This window comes from Mustela nigripes, chromosome 12 (assembly GCF_022355385.1).
Source record: "Mustela nigripes isolate SB6536 chromosome 12, MUSNIG.SB6536, whole genome shotgun sequence".
Lineage (NCBI taxonomy): Eukaryota > Metazoa > Chordata > Mammalia > Carnivora > Mustelidae > Mustela > Mustela nigripes.
Window position 1 is genome coordinate 87,746,840 of NC_081568.1, and position 25,430 is coordinate 87,772,269.

At 36.4% G+C, this 25,430-nt stretch overlaps 1 protein-coding gene across 4 annotated transcripts in view; it reads right to left on the bottom strand.

Moving 5' to 3' along the window:
- Positions 1-1,889: 1,889 nt before the first annotated feature.
- The window catches only part of LOC132028660 (cAMP-specific 3',5'-cyclic phosphodiesterase 4D), a 558,688-nt gene continuing 535,147 nt past the window's right edge, over positions 1,890-25,430 (bottom strand). For all 4 annotated transcript variants that reach the window (XM_059417915.1, XM_059417914.1, XM_059417916.1 and 1 more), the window contains 9 exons: positions 21,438-21,531; positions 19,878-20,050; positions 19,123-19,221; positions 18,102-18,266; positions 17,003-17,102; positions 9,386-9,540; positions 8,371-8,493; positions 7,495-7,677; positions 1,890-6,796 (listed from right to left, as the gene is read on the bottom strand). In XM_059417915.1, the coding sequence (XP_059273898.1) occupies positions 6,380-6,796; positions 7,495-7,677; positions 8,371-8,493; positions 9,386-9,540; positions 17,003-17,102; positions 18,102-18,266; positions 19,123-19,221; positions 19,878-20,050; positions 21,438-21,531 (1,509 nt within the window). In that variant the 3' untranslated portion in view covers positions 1,890-6,379. The remainder of the gene's footprint in view (positions 6,797-7,494; positions 7,678-8,370; positions 8,494-9,385; positions 9,541-17,002; positions 17,103-18,101; positions 18,267-19,122; positions 19,222-19,877; positions 20,051-21,437; positions 21,532-25,430) is intronic.

A 25,430-nucleotide genomic window follows, 5' to 3' on the forward strand; every position in this document is an offset into this window, starting at 1 on the left:
AGGAGCTTTACTTTGAGGGGGAGGGGGATGTGCTAATAATGACACAAATGGAAATTCCCAACATCCTGCGAAGACGCAGGGCCCCAATTAATTAGTTGAAATGAAATAAAGTGATATTTCTTGCTTACTCAAGTCCGTGGACTAAGATTCAAACCCACTCCACTCAGTTCGACATTGAGTATTTGGAGACAGGTGAGCAGCTGTGGGGGAAACGGCGCCCCCAAAATCAGGAGGCTGGGGAAACACAGGTGGAATTCCTTTGAAACAAGGCTCTGTGGGTAAGCGTGCGTCACGGCCCGGGAACACTCTGGCTACCGGAAGTCGGAAGTCGTCGTTACCCCCCCCCCCCCCACCCCGTCACCCCAGCCGCTGCGGGCGGCCACCAAGAGTCGTGTTTTGTTGTTTTAGGTTCATAGCTATTTATCTGAGGAAATATCCCCAGGTGATGAAACTCGGATGGGCTCAACATACCCAGATTGACCTAAATCAGATTGGGGGAATAAGTGGGAAAGATGGCAGTTGGTTTTTTGGTCCCGTCGTCTCACCCTGGGACATAGACTTCTGAGGAATGGACCTTGGGTTTAGATCAAGAATTCCCTAAAGGTGTCACCTGGGCACCTTATGATCATAGCAGCAAAATACAAGAAAATATTGGTTAAAGTTAAGGTACAGACTTCAGGGGCTAGGCACATCATTCTATTCAGTTATTCTATTTAAATTTGGGGGGTTCTGAGGATTAAATTTTTTGCCTGAATGTTTACTCATCACAAAAAATGATTTTTATTTTTGTCATGCAGACAAAAAAAAAATTTGTTAGGAAGAAGCAAGCAGAGTTTTTGGTTAGCAATAAGATAAAAAACAAAATAACCAAAACAAAAACCTCTAAACTTTGTTTACTTGGGATCTTAGCAAGCTCAAAACCACCACCAGAACATCATTATGATATCAACAAATTCTCTAAGACCCCCAAATGTCTTATCAGATCGAATTATATCCAGTATCAGTCTGGTGGCTATATTCAGTGAATATTAAATACTTATTGTCCACAAAGCTGGTTTTGGAGTAAGCAGACTTTGCTCTCATGGAGCTATGTTTTCGTGGGAGAGACAGGCAATGGACAAATACACAGATACATATGTCAGTTTGTAATAAGCATTATAAAGGAAATTAAAGCAGAGTAAGGGATAAAGAGTGATGGGGGAGGGTAGCTTTCCTTCCGTTTCTCCAGAGCTCTCAAGTTCTTTGGTACCTCAGGACTTCTGCAAGTGGCTTTTCTCATCTTGACCCCCTTCCTCTTCCTACCAATTCTCCCTTTTTGCCTGGTTACTTCTCACTCCCCTTCAGCGCTCAGCCCCAAATCGCTTTCTTAACCAGCCTTCTTTGGCCCTCCAGAAGAGATCAGAAGTTCAGGTTTCTGCTTAATCACAGCATTGGAGTTTCTTCGTTTGTACTGAGCACCTAATGATGACATGTGTTTGGAAGTGTCTAATGCCTGTGTGCCTTCCAGAGTCTGAGCTCCAGAAAGCAATGGCTGTCTTGTTCTCTGCTGAATCCTTAGAACCTTGTCAATGGCTGAGTATATACCTGCAAATAACTGTTGAATGTCTGAGTCACTCGGGATACCAGAATCCTTAGGCAGAGATGTCCCCTTCCCGACACTGTTTAGAAAACACTACTTAATCTTAGGGGTCATCTAAATAGTTTGGGCAATTTCTTCTATAGCAAGGTGAATCAACATAACTTGGTTTCATCTATAGCATATCAATACTAACTTAGGCTACTTATCCTTTTATTTCACTTCATCCTCTTCATCACTCTGGAAAACCTGGGCTGACTCACCTACAATTTCAAACAAATAATCTTTTAATTGTAAAAGATGGAGTCATAAATAGGCAGAATCAACCCATGCTTTTATTTTCGTTGCATATAAAAATTTCATATGAAGGTATTGATGTACAGTACTATCCTCATGGGCTGTAAGAGAGGCTAAGAAACCACTATAAGAATCATCATCATTTGTAATGCTCACACACAATTAACCACTCTGAAAACATATCCTAAGAAATAAAATTAAAAACAACCAAAATCAGTAAGGATGTTTTTCATAATTATAGTGTCCCCTTTGTACTGTTTAAAACAAAAGTAATCAAATTCCTTTGGGCCAGGGCTGCTAAAATCTACAGTTTGTGTCAAAAAATTAAAATAAAATAACAGGAGGCTCATTTTTCCTAGAAAAAGGATCTCTCGCTAAATCAAGTGCTCCAAGGGCTGGGCAAGAGGGAGGCAGTTTCCATACCACCCAGTGGGGATTTTTTGTTAACTTTTGGGAGCTGGCCATTATGCTAAGGTTAATTTTTAAAATGTGAAAGCCATAGTAGTTCTGCAGAAACAAATTCTAGAGAATGGTGAATCATTTTTGTTTGAATTGGCATCATATAAAAACTGTGTTTTATCTATGGATTTACATATATAATGGAAATTTCATTGATTTTAGTTGAAAAATTCCAGGGTTAAAAAATGAACTTTTCCTATTACAGATTCTCTTAACATGACAGGAAGCTGATGAATAAATGACTGACCAACACATGTGACCTGAGGCTCTAGTTTCAAATCAAGTTCATCCGCCTATGTGCTTAAGAAGCCAAAAAGACTTTGTTATTACTGGGCAAGAATGTATTTTCCCATTAATGTTTGAAAGTGGGGGGGAAAAAACAGCCAACAATCAGATGTAACTACCCAAAGTAGCTCCTGATCAAGAGATGGGGAGAAGAACCATTATATAAGCAGTGCTGCTTCATGGCAAGAGCTAAAAGCTTAAAAGCCTGTATCTCAGAAGGGTCTCAGAATCTCCCAGCTATTGTCAGAAATCCAATAGTTTCAAAGCTTGGATATAAAAATGCCCAGCCCTAGCCCCCCACCACCCCATTAGCTTACTTTCAAATGCAGCAAAACAGAAGAAAATATTGGTTAAAGTTAAGGCACAGCCCTGGGACCAAAGACCTGCAGCTATGTTTTTTAAATTTATATATCTTTATGTATTTTATAGTTTTCTTGAATCTTCCATAAACAAGCTCTAAGGTGACAAGACTATATTACAGGAGAAAAGAAAATGTACAAGGAGTATGTATACACACCATTCATTCTCTCACCAAGAGTTTCCAAATATATCAACACCATCCCATCATGGGATGATGTTTTAATAAGAACTGATAATTTACAATTAACATTACAGTATGTACATTACAATAAATACATGGTTGTAAACAGACAAACAAGACTGTATTACAGGTAAGGTCATTTGGTGAGAAAAAAAATGCATGGCACAAAAAAATAAATAATGCATTCAAGAATTATCATAAAGCTTTCTATAAAATCCATTTCATTCAAGTTTTTTTTTTCCTTGTCTGCAATTTGTTCTATCTACATTATTTTCTTGTGAATTTTAAGTGATGTAAAAGAAAATAAAATTAAAACAGCATTATTGTATTTAGTAACTTGCAAGCTGAAATGTACTGGTTTTATGCAAACTTGGACATTTTTTCCCCATACAGTACCCAGATATTGTATTTTCTTATGGCATTTTAGGAAATATAAAGCCACTTGTATAAGGATGTTCTTTTTAAAGCAGTGTATAATTCTGAAGCACACTTTGGCGAGAGAGAAGGAAAGAGAAAGAAGGGAGAGGATAAGCAGATTGTACAGTGCATTAGTCCCTGTCTCTTGGATATTATGTATGCCTTTTCTACAATTTGATTGTCTATCGGTGAGTATCCTCACAACATGTGACCATTATAAACCAACAAACTGGAAAACAAAACAACAAAAACCCTTTGTTTTTCAATCCAGTTACAAATCCTTTCAGGTCTGGATTAGTTTGTGATATATTGCTACTTTAATTTTTTTCCTATTACTATTAAAATTTTAGGCACTCTGTGGGGGAAATACCAAGCATTAATGAGAGGAGGGAATGACAATATTTTGTTTGCCTGTTCTTCTATACCTCCATCAAGGGCAAATTAAATTAAACAAGTTTCCAAATGTTCTTGTGAAACCACCTGGCTAAAAACAGGACATTCTTTGAAAGATTACTGATTTTTTTTTTCAGGGAGAGGAGTGTGGAAATCTGATAATTAATTAGTTGATTCCTGTTCTGCTCTAAGAACAGATCTGAGCTACATAATTATTCTACCAAAGTTTCCCCTGTGGATGTCAGGGTATTAAAATAGGGACTATCTTCAGCTTTGGATCATTTCCCTGGCTGATGACTTAGTTATTAGTCCAGTAGACGGCTTGAGAAATTCCAAATATAAATGTTTTCCAGGGTTACAACTTTTCTTGACAATTTATTGTCCATTTGGTCAGATAATCTTTTTGGTCTCTATTTCAATTCTTGGATATGAATGTGAAAAATGATTATTTGGGCTCCAAATTCTTCAAAGAGAAAGCAAATACTTTAGAGCTGAAATGGGAACAGTCCAAACTAAATAAGTACCCCAGGATGCCAACTGAAGGTAAATACTGGGAAGTAATCTTAAAAATTGTAATACATTTCTTGGTGATAAATGCAGCCAAGAACCATCTCTGTTACTTACGTAGAATCTTCTTACCCAACCTAATATTTTAGGGTGGCATTATATTACCAAACCTCTGGTCCATTGGCATCATCAACTTCTTTCGCTCAGTGCATTTAAAGTTCTCTATAAGACATACTTATGGACCAATGATAACTGAGAAACCAATTTCTACATTACATGGTATCCATTAAGGAAGAGTAGTTGCTACACTTAAAACCACTTTTCAAGAATATTCCTCATATAGTTCTTAATCTTATGGTAAAATCATAGAAACAAAAAAGCATTAGTTGTAGTTGTAGTGGTGTTTGTTAATATATTCTGCTAATATTGTTAAAAATCACCTAGCTAGCTGTTAACTCTTCTCTATGAATCAAGAATGAAAGTTAGTCATTATATATGGCCTTGTGGTCAAAAAGAATGGCGACTTTAGCCAGACTACCTGCTTCTCTTCATCAATCAGAATGGTGGTGATATATTTGATAAGACCCCATCTAGTGAACATGGACAGAGTTTCAAACACACACTAAAGAATAAACCAGCACAAGGGGAAAAAGGTTTTCTTACTACAACGGACTATGAAAACAATAAAAATGAGGATAAAACGTGTGCGTTATTACAAAGACATGCACTTGTGAAATGAGGGTCTACTGACACAGCAAAAAGTTACCAGAAGACACTAAATAGGAAAATATCTAAAAAAGACTGACCATTTTAGCTACGGGGTATTTATATATCTCTTACTTGCTTCAGACAACACCAACTGATGATTGTTTATGAGGCTTAAGACACATTAGACAGAATGCACATCAAAGTATTACAGAACAAATACTCACTTTGTACACTGAAAAAAAAAAAGTCAGTGAGAGCAACTCTGCTTATTGGAAAAGACTGAAATGAAAGCAAAGTAAATGAAGACCTACAAAAAGGGTTTCCTGCAACATGAAGTTGGGTTTTGTTTTAAAATATGGAAGTCATTGGTATATAAAACAATGAATCACTACAAATTAGTTAATTGCTATGAACTCTAAGGTGCAAGTAAAATTGGTAAATTAGATTTATCCAGTGTAGCACAGATTTGTACTGAAAACTTGCAAGTTACTCCTTAGAAAAAAATAACCAGTGGCAGATGAAGTTTTGAACATAGTTTTTTAAATATAATACCTCAATACATTTAATAATAAAAGTAAGCTCTACAAAAAATCTGTTTTACATATCATACAAAATGTAGAGGTCAGTGCAGCTCACTGAACTGCACTGTTCAGTCATGTATCAGGAAGACTTGAAATTAGAAAATTATACAATTTCTGTGGCTCATCTTCCTCCTGGTAACAGATTCGTGCTATGTCCTATTCCTGACACATATGTTGCTTCATCCATGGGTTCACTCTGTTTGTGTAATGCCTTCTTTCTGCTGAAAATATTGCAAACGAATAAAAAAGAAACTCCAAAGCCTATCAACTTTTGGGCTGCCCGATGAGCCATACTCCCTTGAAAACATTGTAGAGTTGATTTTCTCTGCTCTGTCAGCTCTTACCAAGCTGAAATCTTGTTAAAATGCTGTTCGTGAAGATGTCCCCCTTGCTCTGATGACATGGAGGTGAAAAAACTGGTTACAATATTCCTGAGCGCCAGACTGAGTAGTCAAGGTCAGTTTTGTTCAACAAACATCCTGGCAGATGACAGTGAGGTGTGACCATGGTTGTGGCATGTGACATGCACTTTGGAAACAATTTTTCTACTTAAATTAAAAAAAAAAAAAAAAAGGAAATAAAAAGGAAAGAAAAGACGTGACATTCTTTGCACTGTTACGTGTCAGGAGAATGATCTTCTATTCCACAGGGTTCAGGCTGGCTGTCTTCTTCCTCCCCCACTGTTTCCTCTTCCACCTGCTCATCAAGGGGAATTTCAGTAGACTCTGAGTCTTGAGTACAGAGAGTCTTGGAGTCACTGCAGCTAGTGTCTTCTTCCACCTGACTTCCACTGTCCTTTTCGGTGTCAGACTCGCCATCTTCCTCTAAAGTTAGTTCAAACTGGAACTTCTCGGTTTGACCCTGCCGGCCTTCCTCCTGGTCATCAGGTGCTGGGGAGGGGCTCTGAGGAATTGTGCTCTGGTACCATTCACGATTGTCCTCCAAAGTGTCCAGAATGTCCTGGGCATCAGGATGCACGAGGTCAGCCCATGTCTCCCAGAGAGGATGAACAATATAGTCTATGAAGCCCACCTAGTTAAAAAAAAATTCCGGTTTGAGCATAAGACTTGGGACTAAGAAAAAATGGAAAAGGTGAACTAGATCCCACAAATACCTGATTATGTATCAATGATATCACTTTATATGCATATACATATATAGTTTACATTAAAATATAAAATATATAACATGGCTCACAAACATAACACTGAACAGAAGACTTCTAGCCTGAGTGTGGTAAAATAGTCACTACTTCAGGCAATAGTACATATAAAAGTGTTGTTACTAGCTGGTGAAAATTAGCAAGAACTCTTAGTTCAAGAGTATGTTTATGATGTAAACAATTTCCATTTGTTTACAGAGTTGAGCTTAGGCATTAGACCTGGACTTTATTTTAGAATGGCCAATTCATAGGTGAATTTAGATAAATGAAGTCGGACCAGATACTCTATATGGCTTCATATAACTGAATTCACTTATGAGTTCAGATAGACAAATTCTCTCTCCATATATATATTAGATGAATAGAGCCATAATGCATGGATATAATGTCATAAGAAATGAATATATGTCCATATGAATAAAAATCTTAAGAATGAGAGTTTTCTGGTCTGTCAAAAACAAAGTAATTTTAAAGACCCAATGAAATACCATATGACATGCATAAAAAGTGATCAAATGTTCAGGTTGGAATTGTGCTCTCTCTGCAAACTTTATGCTTAATGCATCACCTGTGACTTTTCCACGGACGCATTGTGCTTGTCACACATGGGACTGATCTCCATGCCTCGCTCCCTCTCTCTGTCTCCTTGGCGGAAGAACTCCTCCATGATGCGGTCTGTCCACTGGCGGTACAGCTGGAGCGGCTTCGTGGGGTTGCTCAGGTCTGCACAGTGCACCATATTCTGAAGGACCTAGTAAAAGAGACAAACGCTTTATTCAGCACCTGCTTCTTCTTGCTTTTTTTTTTTTTTTTTTTTTTTACTAGAAATTCACAGTGGATGAATGTAACACTTAAAAATACATGTAGCGGGCGCCTGGGTGGCTCAGTGGGTTAAGCCGCTGCCTTCTCAGGTCATGATCTCAGAGTCCTGGGATCGAGTCCCGCATCGGGCTCTCTGTTCAGTGGAGAGCCTGCTTCCCTCTCTCTCTCTGCCTGCCTCTCCATCTACTTGTGATTTCTCTCTGTCAAATAAATAAATAAAATCTTTAAAAAAAAAAATACATGTAGCTTAAGATTCCTTCCAAACAGCTCAACTATGATGTGTCTATGTATGGTTCACACTTGTATTAACAGCCCCCAATGATATCCCTTCCACCATACCAAAATATCCTAAGAAACTGTTTACGTGTGCATGGCTGATTAAGTTCAGAGCTGCCTAAATGGTTGGTTTTGTGAGATATTAGTTTTTTTTTTTTAAACAAAAATGCAAATTTAAAAAAGCCAATAGTTTTATCTGGTTAATTCTCATGATTAAGAATTTGGTTTAAAAATTCTGTTTAAAATTACTAAAATTGTAAGATGCAAGAAAGGAAACAGAAATCTTATCAAAGTTAGACACAGACACATGTGCACACAAACAGAACAAATTCAAATGATGTTTTACCTGAATCCTATCAGAATAATTATCAAGAAGAAGAACTCCAGAACTTGTCACTTTCTTAGTTTCAACCATAGTTTTCAAATCAGCCAGTAGATTCATGTGTTTTGACATGTCTGTTGCAAGTACCTTAAAAGAGTATTTTCATAAGTAACAACGTCCAGAGGATAAGTCAAAATTTGCATATGAAAACATTAACGCAGACGTGAAGGAAATGGAGAAGCACTATGGCATCTAACAGCAGTGAGTGAGAATTCTGTACTACTACTCCTTTGGGCAGCCTCTTCTGTTTTGCTGAAGGTTTTCTGAAAGCCCAGATGAGAATGTGCAATATACAAAAGGTTAGCAGCAGCAACCACTTTCACAGTGAAAAACCACTTTTTCACAATGAAAAAGATGAGATCTGTGGATAAAAAATCAGCACATGTTCCAAAGTTTTTTCCATTCCTTGGACTAGAAAGTGGTACCTGGACTCTGACCAAGGAACTCATCACTGTTCACAGAATACTTCAGAACCTGGTGAGTCTTCTGCTGTTCTAAGACAGCAGAAAATTCCATAACTCCTACCTTTGTAAGTACAAAGCTTAATGCAGTAAGTTTCTGATAAGCAGAGATTTTCCTGTGTCTTGTAATCATTGTGAATACTGTGCATAAATACAAGTCATGGATGTCCATAAATAGTACTATCTACTGACATAAATTTATTTTCCATTTCACAAGTGGAAAAAAATCCATTTGAATTAACTGCTTTTGTTAGTCATTTTCCCTGCCTGCCACAAGACTGAAATTTAGAAAACAAAACTAGAATGGTAAGGGCAAGCTGTCCCTATTCCGAACTCCAAACTGCTGAAAGGAGCAAACCTAGTAGGGAACATCACTGCACGGGTGGCTTCTTGAATGTAAGTGGCAGTGTGATGTTTGGAAACACATGATTCCATTTACCTGATACTCATCTCATTCTTACACTTTTAGAAAACCACTTGCATTACAAGTCTCTTTTTTGTGTTTATCAGCTACTTACAATGTCAATGACCATCTTCCTTAATGATTGTCTTTGCTTTTTGGTCAAATTCTGGAAAATATCACAGTTTTCTTCCTGAAGCAACTTAAAGCCCACAGCCAAATGGTGGTTCTCCAAGACAGAAGAATCATTGTACATCAAGGCAAGTTCAGAGTCTTGAAAGAAAGAAAGGAGAGAGAAGATAAGGCCATTTTTTCTGAGTTTATCTTATTTTTCATATTCTGGCATAGTCTGGGTTTAAGAAGCAATGTCCCCTCAACATCTCTGTTAGCTTTACCATTATATGACTCTGCCCCGGACAGAATAGACTAGTTAATGTAACAGTGGAAAGGGCGCTGGAATCTTAGGAATGAGTTCTAATGCCATTGATATGTGATAAGTCATTTCATTCTATTGATCTCCACTGCCATTTTTCTAAAGTGGAAGAGGAATTTGGCCAAATGTTCTTGAACCGCCCCTCCAGATCTGCCACAGGTGGCTCCATGGGCAGCAGAACATGACATCATTTTTAACAGCTGGAACATATCAACAGCATAAATTGTCATGTTCCTGCTAACTGTGGACCACCTTCCCAACATTTCATAGAATGTAAGGATCATATGGTTTAGGATTATACTCAAGAACAGTCTGGAACAAATGAACAATACTAGATGTGCTCATGCTGCTCTTACTCATTTTATCCCATAGCATAGCTTTGGAAGTCAAAGTTTTACTTATTTTTTCCATCTTCTTTTCTGAGTATCATGGTAGTCACTATATACAGATACACTGCCCTTCCCACCTGAATGCTCATGACTTCACAGAGACAGGGGTCAGCTGCCCACATAACTCCGTGATGAAGATTTTGCTTCTCCCTTATGACTGCCCTGGACCCGTGTGTTTTAGGCAGTAAGATCCTGCTTCTTTCCTAGTTCCTATAAATAGTAGACAAAATTCCATAAGATGGTCATTAAAAACAATTTGTGATTTATTCTGTTTCCACTTAGGTCACTGTAAAGACCGAAAGCACATGTATTTGATCTTTTTTTCTGACTAATGCATGGGAAATACATACATTTCTAAGAAAGAAATATCCAGTGTTACTTAATGGCTATTTTAAAGGAACCAGGAAGGATAAGAGAGGTAGACATATTTCTTTGGTGAAGTCCTATGAATTTACCAGTACTATAGAAATAGGAGTTTACACATCTAAATTTTTGCTCCCAAACCACAGGAACTGAGATGTGTAGAGTACCAAGAAGTGGGTGTGATTAGTCTCTTTTGGGGGGATAAAACAATAGTATTCATTCATTCATTCAGATAGTATCTGGTCAAGTCTGACTTTTAAATAGTCTCTGAAAGCTTCAAACTGTAAACATTTATCTACAGATGATAAACATAGATATAAAAATTCATCTCTATAGGATCTTAACACATGGTATTATGGTTTCTACAGTTGATTCCTATTAAAAGATACAAACTGGAAGGAAAGCAAATGTTTTCTGACTGGACAAAGAATGCCTAATTCAACTTTTAGGGTTCTTGTAAGGGAATAAGTATGCATAGGGATAAGGGGTATTAATGCATGAACTGACTCAGGCTTGCAAAAACCTGGGATAGTTTATATATCTCATAAAAAAAGAAGAAAGAAAATAAGACTGTGGATCCTGCAGAAGAAAAAGGTGATGAGTTATTACTTTAAGGAGGAGGGTGATCTGTGGTATGGAATCTCTAACAATGAGTCTCAATTCTAATCAATGTAAAGATGCGCTTGCACACAGAGGGTGGTCCAAGAGTCCTGATCAAGCCTGCCTTGGAAAGCTGTTGGCTCCCGAGATTTACTAAGAATCCAGACTGGCCAGAAAGGTGGTGAAAGATTGCTTATGAGTGTGTGTCACCTTTCCCTCCAGTTTTGGGTCTATTAACAAAAAGGTAGTGAAGACCACAAATTTTTAAATGAACACATGTTACCATTTAAGCAACTGAATCTTGGGGTAATCATTTAAGTTTCTACTTTTCTTTAGGACTGAAGGCACATAGACACATATAAAGAAGGTAAGACTCTGCATCTCCTGAGAAGTTTTTCTCCAAAGATGCTACCGCAGCACTCCTACATAAAATCCTTGAAAGTTCAGGAATTACCAGGAAGCTGCCTTCAAAGTTTGCACTAAGGTACAGAAGGTAGGGTGGAGGGTGAGAAAATAGTTCATAGAACATTTCTGTTGAAACCTCTTTGTCCTCAAGGCCCAATACAAGTAACCTCTTGGACGAAGCCCTTCCTTGTTACTATAGGCAGAACCGCTCACTTTCTGCTTTATACTTTGTATCACTGATTTGGCTTTGATCACATTCTACCTGACTTGTCATTATCTCTGTTCAAGTCTTTTTTAAAGATTTTATTTTTATTTATTTGAGAGAGAGAGAGCGAGCAAGCATGAGAGGGGAGAAGATCAGAGGGAGAAGCAGACTCCCCACTGAGCTGGAAGCCCGATGCAGGACTTGATCCCAGGACTCCGGGATCATGACTTGAGCTGAAGGCAGTAGCTTAACCAACTGAGTCACCCAGGCACCCCTCTGTTCAAGTCCTAAGTCCTAACAGTCTTTTTTTTTTTTTTAATTCTTTTTTTTTTTTTTTAAGATTTTTATTTATTTGACAAAGAGAGATCACAAGTAGGCAGAGAGGCAGGTAGAGAGAGAGAAAAGGAAGCAGGCTCCCTGCTGAGCAGAGAATCTGATGTGGGGCTCCCACAGGGTCCTGGGATCATGACCTGAGCTGAAGGCAGAGGCTTTAACCCACTGAGCCACCCAGGCACCCCCAAGTCCTAACAGTCTTAACAGTCTCTGCCAAAGACTGCTTAGAGACTTAAGACCCTAATCTGCTTAGAGACTTAAGAGCCTGTATAAAATGAAAAGTTATTCATGTGATATGCATGGTTGTCTGGTTTCCCTGGCACTTCTAAACAAGATATTTCTCCTTGAAATGGAGAAGGGAAGTGGTAGTTTTAAGATCTACTTGCCAAGGACAAAGGATTAAAACTGGCTCACTCCCTCAATTCATTAATGCCTGTAACTTGCCTTATTTTTCTCCACTGGACTAGTCCCATCTGATATTCATGTGTTACAGTTTAGTCTCTTCCAGTGGAAGGCAAGCTCTTCAGAGACAAGCCATTATCTTGTTCACCCATATATTCCTAATGCCTAGAATGTTGTTTGGCACAGAGAAATCTCTCGGTACTTTTTGTTGAATAAAATATCAATCTCTGTAGTATTCCTATATAATCACATTTGATAAAAATGAATTTATCCTTATTTTGAAAGTGTTAGATTTATGCAGAAAAATAACATTCTATATATAATCCACAGATACAGCTATGGAAAGCTTATTTTAAAATGAGACTAGAGGAATAAACTGTGTATATATTGGTAGCTAAATCCAGCTTCACTTTAATGTAGTGAAATGTCTCTACTCTTGGAAATCAAAGCCATATGCTTTGAAAACATGACCAATGTGAGTAAATCTTTTCCCCTAAAATTTAGGCATCTTTTCTATAAACAAAAATTACTTGTTTTCCAAGTAAAATTTAATACTATATATATATTCTGTATTTCTGACAGTGCTGCATTGTTTCAGAAAATACTTCTGTGAAGTCAAATGCTTTTATTATGATAAATACTCTCCAGCATGTTCCAACAAAACTTCATGACGCTATTTACATTTTATGGGTTTATTTACATGTACTATCTTTGAAAAAAACTGATACAGATTCCTACCCTGGAGTTTCAACTTCTTAAAATCCTACTCAGATTTCCCCATTCCCCAAATTGCTTACAAAACTTAATCAATTCTGCCTGTAGAATCGATGTCTCTGTTTTCAAAACCTCCATGAATTTACCATGAATGTATGTATCATTAGTATCAAATCATTTGGCACCTATAAGTGGAACAAATTATGGGAATTGTTGCTACAACTAAGAAGCAGAGGAGTACCAGGAATGGGAAGCAGCCTGGTGAGCTCCAGAGCCTTCCAACAGAGGATGTCATACAACCTCACTGCACCTCGGTAGCCTCCTTAAAATAGAACAAGCGACCTCCCAACTAGGGGGTTGTAAATGTGATGATTAGAGGTCTTTAGAATTCTCTGTTATAAGAAACAGATTCAACCCTTGGCTTTGGACACCTTGGCAGCACCAGCTCCAAGGTCAGAGTTGAGAGTGTGCTAATCTGAACCACTAAGGCTCAATCAATCCATGAAAAAAACAGAAACATACACTTAATGTCTATCTGTGTATCTGTAATATGTTATCATATAGTTATTATCTGTATCTATACATATAAAGAATTTCCTGCAAACTAAAAATAATCACATAATTTTGATAAGAGTATTTACAAAGCTATTTATTGCAAAGTTTACAAGTTATGGGAGAGACCGCTTTATAGAATGCTGTTAAGTTCAAATTTACTTGTGTTACTGGTCATATTAACCTCTTCTGTGTCCTGAAATAAAATCCTTGCTGTCATGATCCCTAGTCAAATGCTAATTAAGACAGTGATTCCTGGGACACCTGGGTGGCTCAGTTGGTTAAGCAGCTGCCTTTGGCTCAGGTCATGATCCCAGCGTCCTGGGATCGAGTCCCACATCGGGCTCCTTGCTCGGCAGGGAGCCTGCTTCTCCCTCTGCCTCTGCTGCCACTCTGTCTGTCTGTGCTCGCTTTCTCCCCACCTCCTCTCTGATTAAAAAAAAAAAAAAAAAATCTAAAAAAAAAGACAGTGATTCCTATACTGACCTAGGGCCCTGATCCACTCCAGGATGCTTTCAAATGTACCAGGTGATGATGCTGATTCACTCTCTCAGGATTAACACAGCCTTCTCACTCCCCGCCCAGGGAGGAACTATTAACAATCCAAAACTGCTCTGGGAACTGTTAACCTCCCAGTGTTGCTGAGGTCTCAGAGAAAGGAGATCATCACACCACCACTGAATAACAAAGTACCTCCAGAAGCAGGATTAGTTACCCTTCCACCTCAGGCAGGTCATCAGCAAAATGACCTTAAACAGACACTGCTGGCCATTGTCACTGTATTATTTATAATTGTCTTCTAAATTTGTTCATCTCACCTATCTGACAGAGTCTCAAATTTTGGAGGGCATCAGATTCATCTGTGGACTGAGGCCTTGCTAGCTTAAATTTCATACTCCATGGGTCCCTTAATACCTGCCAGAGTTCTCCAGTACCAGAGAACTCTCTCTCAGAGCAGAACAGATCTCTCTCTCTCTCTGACAAATAAATAAATAAAATCTTTAAAAAAAATTATCAGATTACTTGGAAACTGACTTTATTATCAGTTGTTTTAACTGATAATAATCTCTTCTTAATCTAATCTCTTTTTAGTAATGTTACAATGAGAACAAAAATACTGTATAGAGTAGAATGCAAGGATAACACACCAGTCTATATTTTGCATGCCTTTTAAAATTTTTATTATTTTTATTATTTTATTTTATTTTTTTAAAGATTTTATTTATTTATTTGACAGATAGAGATCACAAGTAGGCTGAGAGGCAGGCAGAGAGAGAGAGGAGGAAGCAGGCTCCCTGCTGAGCAGAGAGCCCCATACAGGCTCCATCCCAGGACCCTGGGATCATGACCTGAGCTGAAGGCAGAGGCTTTAACCCACTGAGCCACTCCAGTGCCCCTGCATACCTTTTTTCAAAGGCTGACATTACAACAAAATTTTTATGTGTTTGTAAAATTAGGAACGTATCAAGACATGCTTAAAAATCAAAATAATAAATCCAGTCAGCCTATGGAAAAGTGCCAGCACAGAGCACACTGTACCATATGACCTCTCTGCCCTTCTCACAAGGATAGTCAACCCTAAGCGCTGATGCTTTAAACTCACATAGTTGCATCTGATGTGTATAAATATTCATGTGTTAATACTCAGTAATGCCTTGATGACTCTTGAAAGTACCCCATTATAGGTTCTCGTAAGATAGCTGAATATGAGATGTTAGCCTCTCCAATCCTGGGTTAATAAGTTCATAAACCAAACTTCTAAAATGTACTTGAGTATCCACACCTCTCAGGAAATCCATGACTTTCCCAAAGCTCCTACATAGAAAATGAGTCACAGAGGTGCATTTTGTTATAGAGTTGTCCAAAGGCGATTGAGATATAAAAAAATAGATGTAAATAATTTTAAAGATCTGAATTAAATCTCTCAAAGTGAGGCTAATTTAAATTGCCTCTTTAAATCTGGCTACAGCAAGGTATAGGGAATATAAGGGGAATGAAAAGACGCCACAGAGTTCATCATCTTTAGTCACGAGAAGGCTGCTATCCACAATGTCATAGCAAAAAAGGGCAGATTTTTAATAGATATAAGAAATTCTCTAACAACTTTGCTTTTTGTACATAAATGTTAATTTATAACATTAATCTACCATGGTAGGAGGAAATAAGATAATACTACATTTTAATCATTTACCAATTCACTTCAAATATTAAAAGAATAGAAATTTCATAAAACTGAAACCTCTTTGCAAAGGCATAGCTCAAGCACGCCTACCTAAACATTCCCTACAGAGGTTTTCCAGGAAGCTGTGTGTCAGAGATGCCCCATATTAAACAGTCTCTACCACTCCTCAGATATCCTAATTCAGTGATGCCTTTCTTTTCTTTTCTTTTTTTAAAGATTTTATTTATTTGACAGAGAGAGAGAATCACAAGTAGGCAGAGAAGCAGGCAGAGAGAGGGGGAAGCAGGCTCCCTGCTGAACAGAACCCCAGGACCCTGAGATCATGACCCAAGCCGAAGGCAGAGGCTTAACCCACTGAGCCACCCAGGCACCCTGCCTTTTTTTTTCTTAAATAAAGATTCATTTATTTGAGAGGGAGAGAGAAGGCAAGCACGTGCATGAGCAGAGAGGTTGGCGGGTTTGGGAGGTGAGGGAGAAACAGATTCCTTGCTGAGCAGGGAGCCTGGAGCTTGATTCCAAGACCCTGAGATCATGATCTGAGGGGAAGGCAGATGCTTAACCAACTGAGCCCCCCAGGCGTCCCAAGTATTGACTTCTTATCTGATGAGATGTCATGGGTGAGAAAAAATTTAATGGTTAAAAATATTTAAATAAAAGAGAAGTCAAAAGAGATAATAAGTCAAAGAGACGTTCCTATTGTCCTCAATAGAAGATGTAAAAAGGAAAGAGCAGAGCTGGGCATGAGGTGTGAGTATGAGGAAAGAGTAATCATAGCCTCTGAAGAGGATGAAATGACAACCTACATAAAGTGAGGAAGGTTTAATTTTTCCAGTTTTTATTTAAAACTTTAGGGACAATATAACTATCTAAATCTTTCTGCAAACTTTCACTTCTGGTTACCCTTGTCTACCAACACATTATTTCTAGAGAAGTACTGAAATGAATGTTTTTCAAACAACATAAGCCTCATAGGATAGAAAACGGTAATTTTCAGAACTAGGTTACATTAACACACACGATCAATAAAATGCACATTTACACATTTCAAAAGAACATTACAGCTCTGGAAACATCCCAAGTTTATAAACAAGCTCGGTCATTCTAAGACATACAAAGGAAAAATATTTTTTTCTGCAAAAATAAACAACTTCACTCACTTGTATTGATGAGAAACTGATTTGACACACCAGGATGATCTACATCATGTATTGCACTGGCAAAAATTGCTGCAAGAATCTCCAAATCTGTAAACACAGCCTGTAAAATCAGACAGATAACATTATCATTCTGTAATAATACAATGAAAGGTATATACAAACTGCAAATTAGTTCCTAGAACGTGTTGGAAAACAGAATGAAGGCTCAAAATATTTAATAGCTTATTTTAAAAGTATTTAAGATGTTTAAGGATGTCCTGAAAATGTACATAAAATTAATGACATGAGCAATTATTTTCTTTCATTCAAACCAGGGACTCTCCATCTCAGCAGAATTGACATTTGGAGCCAGATTATTCTTTGTTGTAGGAGGCTATCCTGTGCACTAGTATCAGGACCCCTGGCCTGAAGCACGAGATGTCAGAAGAAGCATCTATCTCCAACTTGAGACAGACAACAATGTCTCTACATATTATCAAATGTCCCTGGCAGGTGGGGGTCAGGGCAGGAGGAATAGGGAGGAACCACCCTCAGTAGAAAACCACTCACTCAAGATGATGAAATATTAACACAATTAACACAATTTTATGATAATATATAAAATATATTAGCAAATGAGAATCTTTCCCCCAAATGATTAAGGAAATCAAATTATCTTAATGAACATTCACTGGAACTTCTTAAAATCTGATAGAATTAAATATGTGTTTCTTTCTAAAAATTCCATGAAAAATATCAAAACATTGTCTCTACTTTATAAATAATATCATCCTTTGAAATATAAATGTAGAAGGCATCAGGCTAAATTTCAAAGAAACTAACTAAAACTGAATAAGCTAGATATACTTTATGGAATGTCTACTAGGTCATTTCAAAGAAGCAGTATTGTGAACAGATGAATCCCCAAAACTTTGACCAATCTTTGAAAAATTCATCAAAGACTGAACTGTTTATTAATCACAACATTTTTTCCCTATAACTCAACATACTTCCAATGAAGCCATTAATTTTCTCCCCTACCCACCCTCCAGTATAAAAGTTTAAGAGATGTTTATGAGTGGTAGGTAAGTGGTCTCAAAGTTTTAGAAAACAGATTTACCTCCAAAGCAGGTGTAGATAATAGCACGTGTGTCGACTGGACAACATCTGCAGCATGAATATTATTATGGTAGGCCACGTCAGCGTGGTAATGGTCTTCCAGAGTCATAAGGTATGTAATTAAAGTGTCTACTGGAATTTTAAATGTTTTTAATAAATCCCGTTCCTGTAGGAAAGGAAATCCTCTTAACATCTTGTTTTCACATAAAAACATTTTCCATAGATGTGGTAAAAGAAAAATCACACCGGTGTCCCCTATGGATAACCCAGAAATAGAAATAGCACCCCTTGTAGTGTCTAGCAAGGGAAATGGAGACATTTTGAGAATATCCAGGGGTTCTGGGGACAAAGCAAGGGTAGGGTTGTCCTTCTGGAAGCCCATGTTGCTTTCCACAAGAGGTATGGTGTCAGGAATGAGCTGCCAACTGTCAAAGAGTCTGTGTCTGATAATCATGAAGGCAACTTTAACCCAGTATCACTGATTTAGCTAATGGAGCACACCAACCGAAACTCAACATTTTCTCTAGGGTTGGAACATGCTATGCCAGTCCCAGGGTGTCTATAGTCTCAAGTCCTCATTTATATCCTAATCCTGAGCTGGGGCAAAAGCTCAACAAGAAGGGGAAACTGATATGGAAAAGAGAGCAGTACAAGAGACAGCAATTCAAAAAATTATATGCTAAAGTTAGTCACCAAGGGGCTTATTCATTTTTTAGTTCATACTCCACTCTATGCAAATCAGGATCATGTAGATGATTTTTAAACTCTTGCTTTAATGAATTGCTTCAATTTTCCCACATGACTTCTTGGAATGGAAAAAATAACAAAACTGTTTTAGTTATGCTTGACCCATACTCCGTACTTTGTTACTATTTGTCCCTTGGTAAAGGGGCAAATAAGAAAAAAAAAATCAAATATACAGAAAAGGGTGAATGGTAAAGAAGAGAAGACTCAAGCACATTTCACAGGCTAGACATTATGTCACCCAATAAAGGAAAGGTTTTAGAACTTAACCACATTACCTGAAAAATAGTATGCATGATAACAGTCAAAGGCCGGTTACCAGACAGCTCTGCTATTCTGAAAACATGAAGACCCCATTTGTTCACATCTTCTAGTTCCTGGGGTTACAGAAAGATTGAAAAAATTAGGAAGCAGAAGAAGAATATAAATCAATAAACAAATTCATTTAAATGTTACTGACTTTAACGTTTTAATAAAAAGAGTGTTAAAAAAACTCTCTTAATAAAAAGAGTGTTAGGTTTAAAAAAAAAAAAAAAGATTCAGTTTAAATGTAATGGATGCACCTGGTAAGTACAGGCAAACTTTTAGGTAAACCCACTTAAATGTACTGAAAACTGAGATTTTCTCCTTTTCCTTTTCCTTAACCTTACGACTCTGACAATACAATGTAGTTAGATACTTTTACTATCAATTTCAAAGCCTTTTTTCAATATATGAAATCTATTTACAAAACCTTTACTATTCTCCTGAAACCCAAAAGATATAAAATATTTCTAACTCTTTAAGGTCAAACAATCTAAAAGGGAGATGTAAAAAAGCAACAAACACATACTCCAAACCACCTAAATCCACATATTATATATTAATAACCCTCAAATAATTTGTAAAGAGCTTTATAAAGTACTTTTCCACTTTCAAAGAAAAAGGACCCCACAAATTAATGAACTAGTCTACCTATTTAAAAGAGAAAGAATTAAAACTCATTAAAAGGCAACCCAACATATTATGACTACAATCCTTAAAATCATTGTACCTTGGCAAGGACATCCTCTTGTTCAGTTTTAACCCCAAATCTCGGGATGCTTGAATTCGTCAAACTGGAGCTGTGCATCAACTTCTTGACCCCACTGATCTGAGACATTGGCCTTTTCTTTTTCTCCTTTTCCTTCTGAGTTGGAGAAGGAATTTCCACTTCATGTTGCTTATCTGAAGAAATTTAGAAAAGGTTCTACATTTATTGTGAAGTCTACCTGAGTTGTTACTTTTTAGTTATAATGTATGTAAGTGGGCAGGTTTTCATTAATCATGACATGTTCCAGAAAATGTTTCCAAGAAACACTTCTTTTAGAGAAGTTGAGTATTTATAATCTGATGTGGACTTACTGTAATACCCTCCAACACAAAACTGAGCAAATAAATCCCACTGCAAAATAATTAGCATCAAATGTATTCAGTGGTTGCTAACGGATGGAATGCTGTATACACACACACACACACACACACACTTTTTTTTTTTTTTTTGCAAGACTTATAATAGCAGACTTGGCAAAAGCAAAACATACTGGTTATTTCCACTGTTCATCAACTCTGTCCCTGTTTGAAATTCACTTAGTGACTTGGAAACTGCTCTTTCCAACTAAGGATTCTAGTTTTAATACCTATTTTGAAGAGGAAGGAATTTCATACATACTATAAAAGCAGCACTGGGTGAACCTAATGGCTTATTGAAATAGGTCATAATGTAAGAATACAAACAGTATATTTGAATGACTTATATTTTGCTATTTTATATTTTCTATACTAAAGTGAGATAATGCTTATGATATAACAAGTGGAACACAGGAAATTTCCAGTATCATCTGATAAGGAACTGTCAGATGTAATTGTTGTTTTCAAATAAAAGACATTAGATGCCTCAATATTTTCATTAACTATTTCAAGGCAGTGAGCTCCTCTAACTCATCCTTGCATGTAGCATGTGTTCAATAAATGTCTCTTTAGTGAAAGTGCTAATTAGATATCACAGCAATTTTGTTTTGAAAGTAAATTCAAATCAAGGATGTGTTCATATTGATGAATTTTCTCTTTGTGGATGGGGGGTGGGGTGGTGTCTCAGTCCACTACACTGTCAACTATTATTTTCAGCAAGCTTTTCTTTAGTGGTTGTATTATATCTGCCTCATCAGTCTACCAGGCTTGGTGTTCATTAGACTATAACTCATTATGGCAGGGACCATTTCTAATTTATCATTACCAAATGCCCAGCAGTGTCTGGAATTTAACAAGAATTTGTTGAGTGCATGTGTAGATCTCTCTGTAAAACACATTTTATGGTTTAGTACTTTGGAAAAACTGGGAACCTATAACTTTAATCCAGAGAATCACCAAAGTCCTGAATAAAATTAAAAGATAAAAAATGTACTTTGTCATCTTAGATTCTAAACCTTAGAGGCTCTGACATTCAAATTATTAATAGGATAAATGAAAACAAATGAACTGAATTCCTAATACTCATTTGGTTTCCAAAATGATTTGGTGTCCTAATCCACCTCAAAAGAAAACTTTAAAATTGTATTTAAATTATTATTCTCACCTAAGAATGTGTTTGATATATACTCTGACACTTGATTTCCAGACCGACTCATTTCAGAGAGATGGGTGAGCTCCCGATTAAGCATCCTTTTAAACTGAAAAACAGAAAAATAAAATGAAGCAACCTAAGAGGAACGTGTAATTGAGGTAACATGAGCATACTGTAAGATACAGAAAACATGCCCAAGAATTTTTAAATTGTCCTGACAGTTTAGATCAGTGAAATCCAGTAGAACTTTCTATAATGTTGTAAAGTTCTAGAATTTGAGCTGTCCGTTACTGTAGCCACTAGTCACATATGCCTATCAAGCACTTGAAATGTGGCTAGGTGAAAATGAGCTGAATTTTGAATTTTATTTCATTTAAATTTAAATTTAATAGCCACATGCAGCACAGATTTAGATACTCAAGGACATTAATTAAGGGAGGGAAGGAATAAAAAAAATCAGGTGTATATTAGTATTCAGAGAAGGAAAAAAACTAATTTATTGGTACACATATGTGCTGCCACACAACAGAAGATGATTTATCAATTAATTTGTCATTTGCAGAAATTAATATGTATACTGGTTAGAGGTTAAAATGTTGTCTTTTACCCCAAAGCAAAAGTGAATAGATTTATTTGAGTATTCCCAGAACTTTAGAGAAGTAAAATATTTGGATACTATATACTTTTTCCTTTTAAAGTATTTCCAAGTAGAAGGAAAAAGATCTTTTGTTTCTTAATATCCATGGGATTTACCAATCCATTTCTCTAAAGTCACATAAATACAAAACTGGTCAATTTTCAATACTCAACTTCATTATTTTACAATTTATTTTACTGATGCCATAGTGTCTACTTTATCCTAAGAAACACTGGAATTAACTTAAAACCATTGCATAGCATTACCCAAATCCAAGATTTTCCAAGACTTTATGCTTTTCCATCTTTCAGCTCTTTGCTATTATGTTTTCTTTTGATTCCCCAAATAGCACAGATGGTCTTTTAAGTATGCCTTAATACTTCTCTTAACATACAGAAATAATAATTTTTTCTATTACATAGATTACTATTAGGTATTTGATCAAAAAAGTCAAACACATTTTACTCTAATGTTCAGTAGCCTTTAGAATTTTATATTTCACCATAAATTCTCCTTTAAATCTTGGGAAAAGAGAGTAGTAAATTCAGCATTTAATAATGTTTGAAATGTAATTCTAATTCAGTATTTAGTTTATTAGAATTTATGAAAAAATCTTGCTTCTCAGGATAATTTATGCCAAGGTGTCCTAACTCAAAACAATTTGGCAAATCACTTCCAAAGTCAGTCTTATTGACCATTTAGATTAGGTACAGCATTTTTTCACAAAAGTACTGAGGGAGATCAATAAAAACATTCCAACAGACTGCAGAATGTAAGAAATGTGTATTAGCTTTCTCCTGTGGCCAAAACTGAAGAACTGGCCATAACCAGTATTAATTTTTCTGGTTGTTAAATTATAGGTCTCAGGAGCTTACTCTCAAACTCAGAAACATAAAGTTCATTTTTTTGTTCATTTATTTTTTTCAATAACATTTTTCTGATTATAAAGTACATGCAAGATAGAGAAAATCTAGAAAGCTATATAGAAAAAATTAGAAATCATTTATATTGCCATTGCTCAGAGATAACCATAGATAATTACCAATATTTCCATCTATGTCTTTTTTCCCAACATTTATTTGCCTATATTTTAAATTGGCATCATGCAGTGTACAAAACATAGGCTGCTGCCTGTTTTCACTCAGCATTATACATTATTATCTGCTGGGAAAAATCTGGGTCTCCTAAGAATATTCATGAAGACATTTATAATAGCATTCAAAACATTTTCTGTCAGTTTTTCATAAAGCTATATTGAGTTAAGTTATACGCTAGTAACCAATTAAATGAGCTAACGGAAACTATCTTGTTTTTTGCCTGGCACATGGCAGGTGCTTAACACTGAGTTCCTTCTATCTCCCAGTTCCCTGGGCCTTTTATAGTGATAGCTGATTTTCATCATTGCAGGACAAACAGATGGAAGATCTGAATCGTTATGCCCACAAAAAAAAATACACATATAAACATTTAGTTCCCCTACCCATTCCAGTAAGCAATTTAGGATATTATTCACATAGGAGATGATAACAAAGCTTCAAAATTATAACAAAAATACAATTAGCAAGGCCTGAAGGTACATAAATCCTTTCTCAACAAATGAAATTTACTCTTAGAAAAATATACTCTTTAGGCAAACAAAATCAAAAGAGACTCTGCTAAACATTTAAAACATATAGTGAGTGAAATATCTCTCTGACCTGAAATTGTCTGTGATAGGACTTAAAAGTTGCCAGTAAGAATTGCCTGGTCCTGACAAAGTATGTTTCAGGAAGGGGGGGCATGCTAGGCAGGCCTCTCAGCCTCTCCTAGGCTCTCTTCAGTCTATTCAGCCACGGCTGTCTACCTGCCCTCCATGCATTTCTCTCCGTGTAACTAAAAAATGATGTAAGCCTGAGGGTAGGGGAGGATGCAGTTGGAAAAGTTAGATAGGGATCCAGTTTTTCCATAAAACTACCTTCTAACTTGGAAGCAACCTAGTATGAGGAATATGTTGCCATATACCCAGTAGAAAAAATTACATGGTACCTGCAGATACATAATACAAATTATTGGATTCTCTGGAATAATATAAATAAGGAATTGTAATTTTCCTGGCAGTTTGTTTATATAATCCCTCAAACAGCCAGTCAATACAGATAATTAAGGGAAAAAATGCCAGTGCAAGGAAATCTATTCTACAGACTGATAAATTATAGGTTGTACACACACTGATTATATCTGCACATATACATCTATTCCCAGACTATCTTTATGCTGTTGTTCAAAACCCAGAAGTGTAGGGTGGAGAAACCCTTCAGTGCACACCTATATCCCTGGCCAAGGTTTGTCAGGTGCTCTAAGGAAGGCAATATTTCCTTTTAACATGATTAAAATAGACAGTATTTTTAGCAGTCCTCTTTCATCGCAAGGGAAAGGGTGTGGGAGATTTCTTAAAGACAATTTTCAGAGTCAATTCAGTTATAACATAGAACATTTTCTAAAAGGAGTTAAAATTGCTTCCCTTTTTTTTTCTGTTGATTTAAAACTTTCAGGGAAGCTAAATTAATAACTTACAGTATGATTTTGGAGTGTAGAGCTGGCTGTACTAAAGAACAAGACATGAAACAATTCAACAATCATTTTAAAATGTAAGTGGAATTTCTCTCATGAAGATAACTATATACCATTTATTAGGGTGACTGCACAAAAATATCATGAAAGGAAAATGATTAGAAAAGGTAATAAAATGTTTTTCCCAGAACATTGCTACAGTCCTCAACTTAGAGATTTAGGAGAGATACAATACAGAACTGATTTTAAAAAACAAAACAAAACAAAACAAAACAAAACAAAAAGAACCCACCAAAAAACTGGTTGCAAGTTGCAGAACAATTTAATTGAGCATTTAGATATTTTAAAAAGTGACCTCTAAATATTTTCTGTTGATGAGTTATTCTGATTGCTTTTAGTCTAAACAGTATGAAATAATCAATAGAATCACTGTTCCAAAAATGAAAAAAAGAGGAAGATTTAAGTGAATGTTTTTTCAAATCCTTTGTTCTCATTATGCATGAGAATGTCTGCGTGCAGCATGTAAAGCATAAATAAAAAATGAAAATACATTTGAAATCAAGTCTATATTTTGCTTTTTAAACTCCCATTTTCAAATTTATGTTCTACACTTAAAACTGTTGAGGAAGAAAAATTAAATAATAAAATAAAATTAGAGTATTCTTAAATAATAATCCCTGTATGCCAATGTCGTGGGTACATTTTATAGTCTCCTAGTATATAATTAAGAAGGTGGTAAAGGTCAAACATTAAGAAAATGCTTATCCTGCCCCACCCCTGCCCCAGCCAATATTCTGCTAAAAATCATTTGAATATGC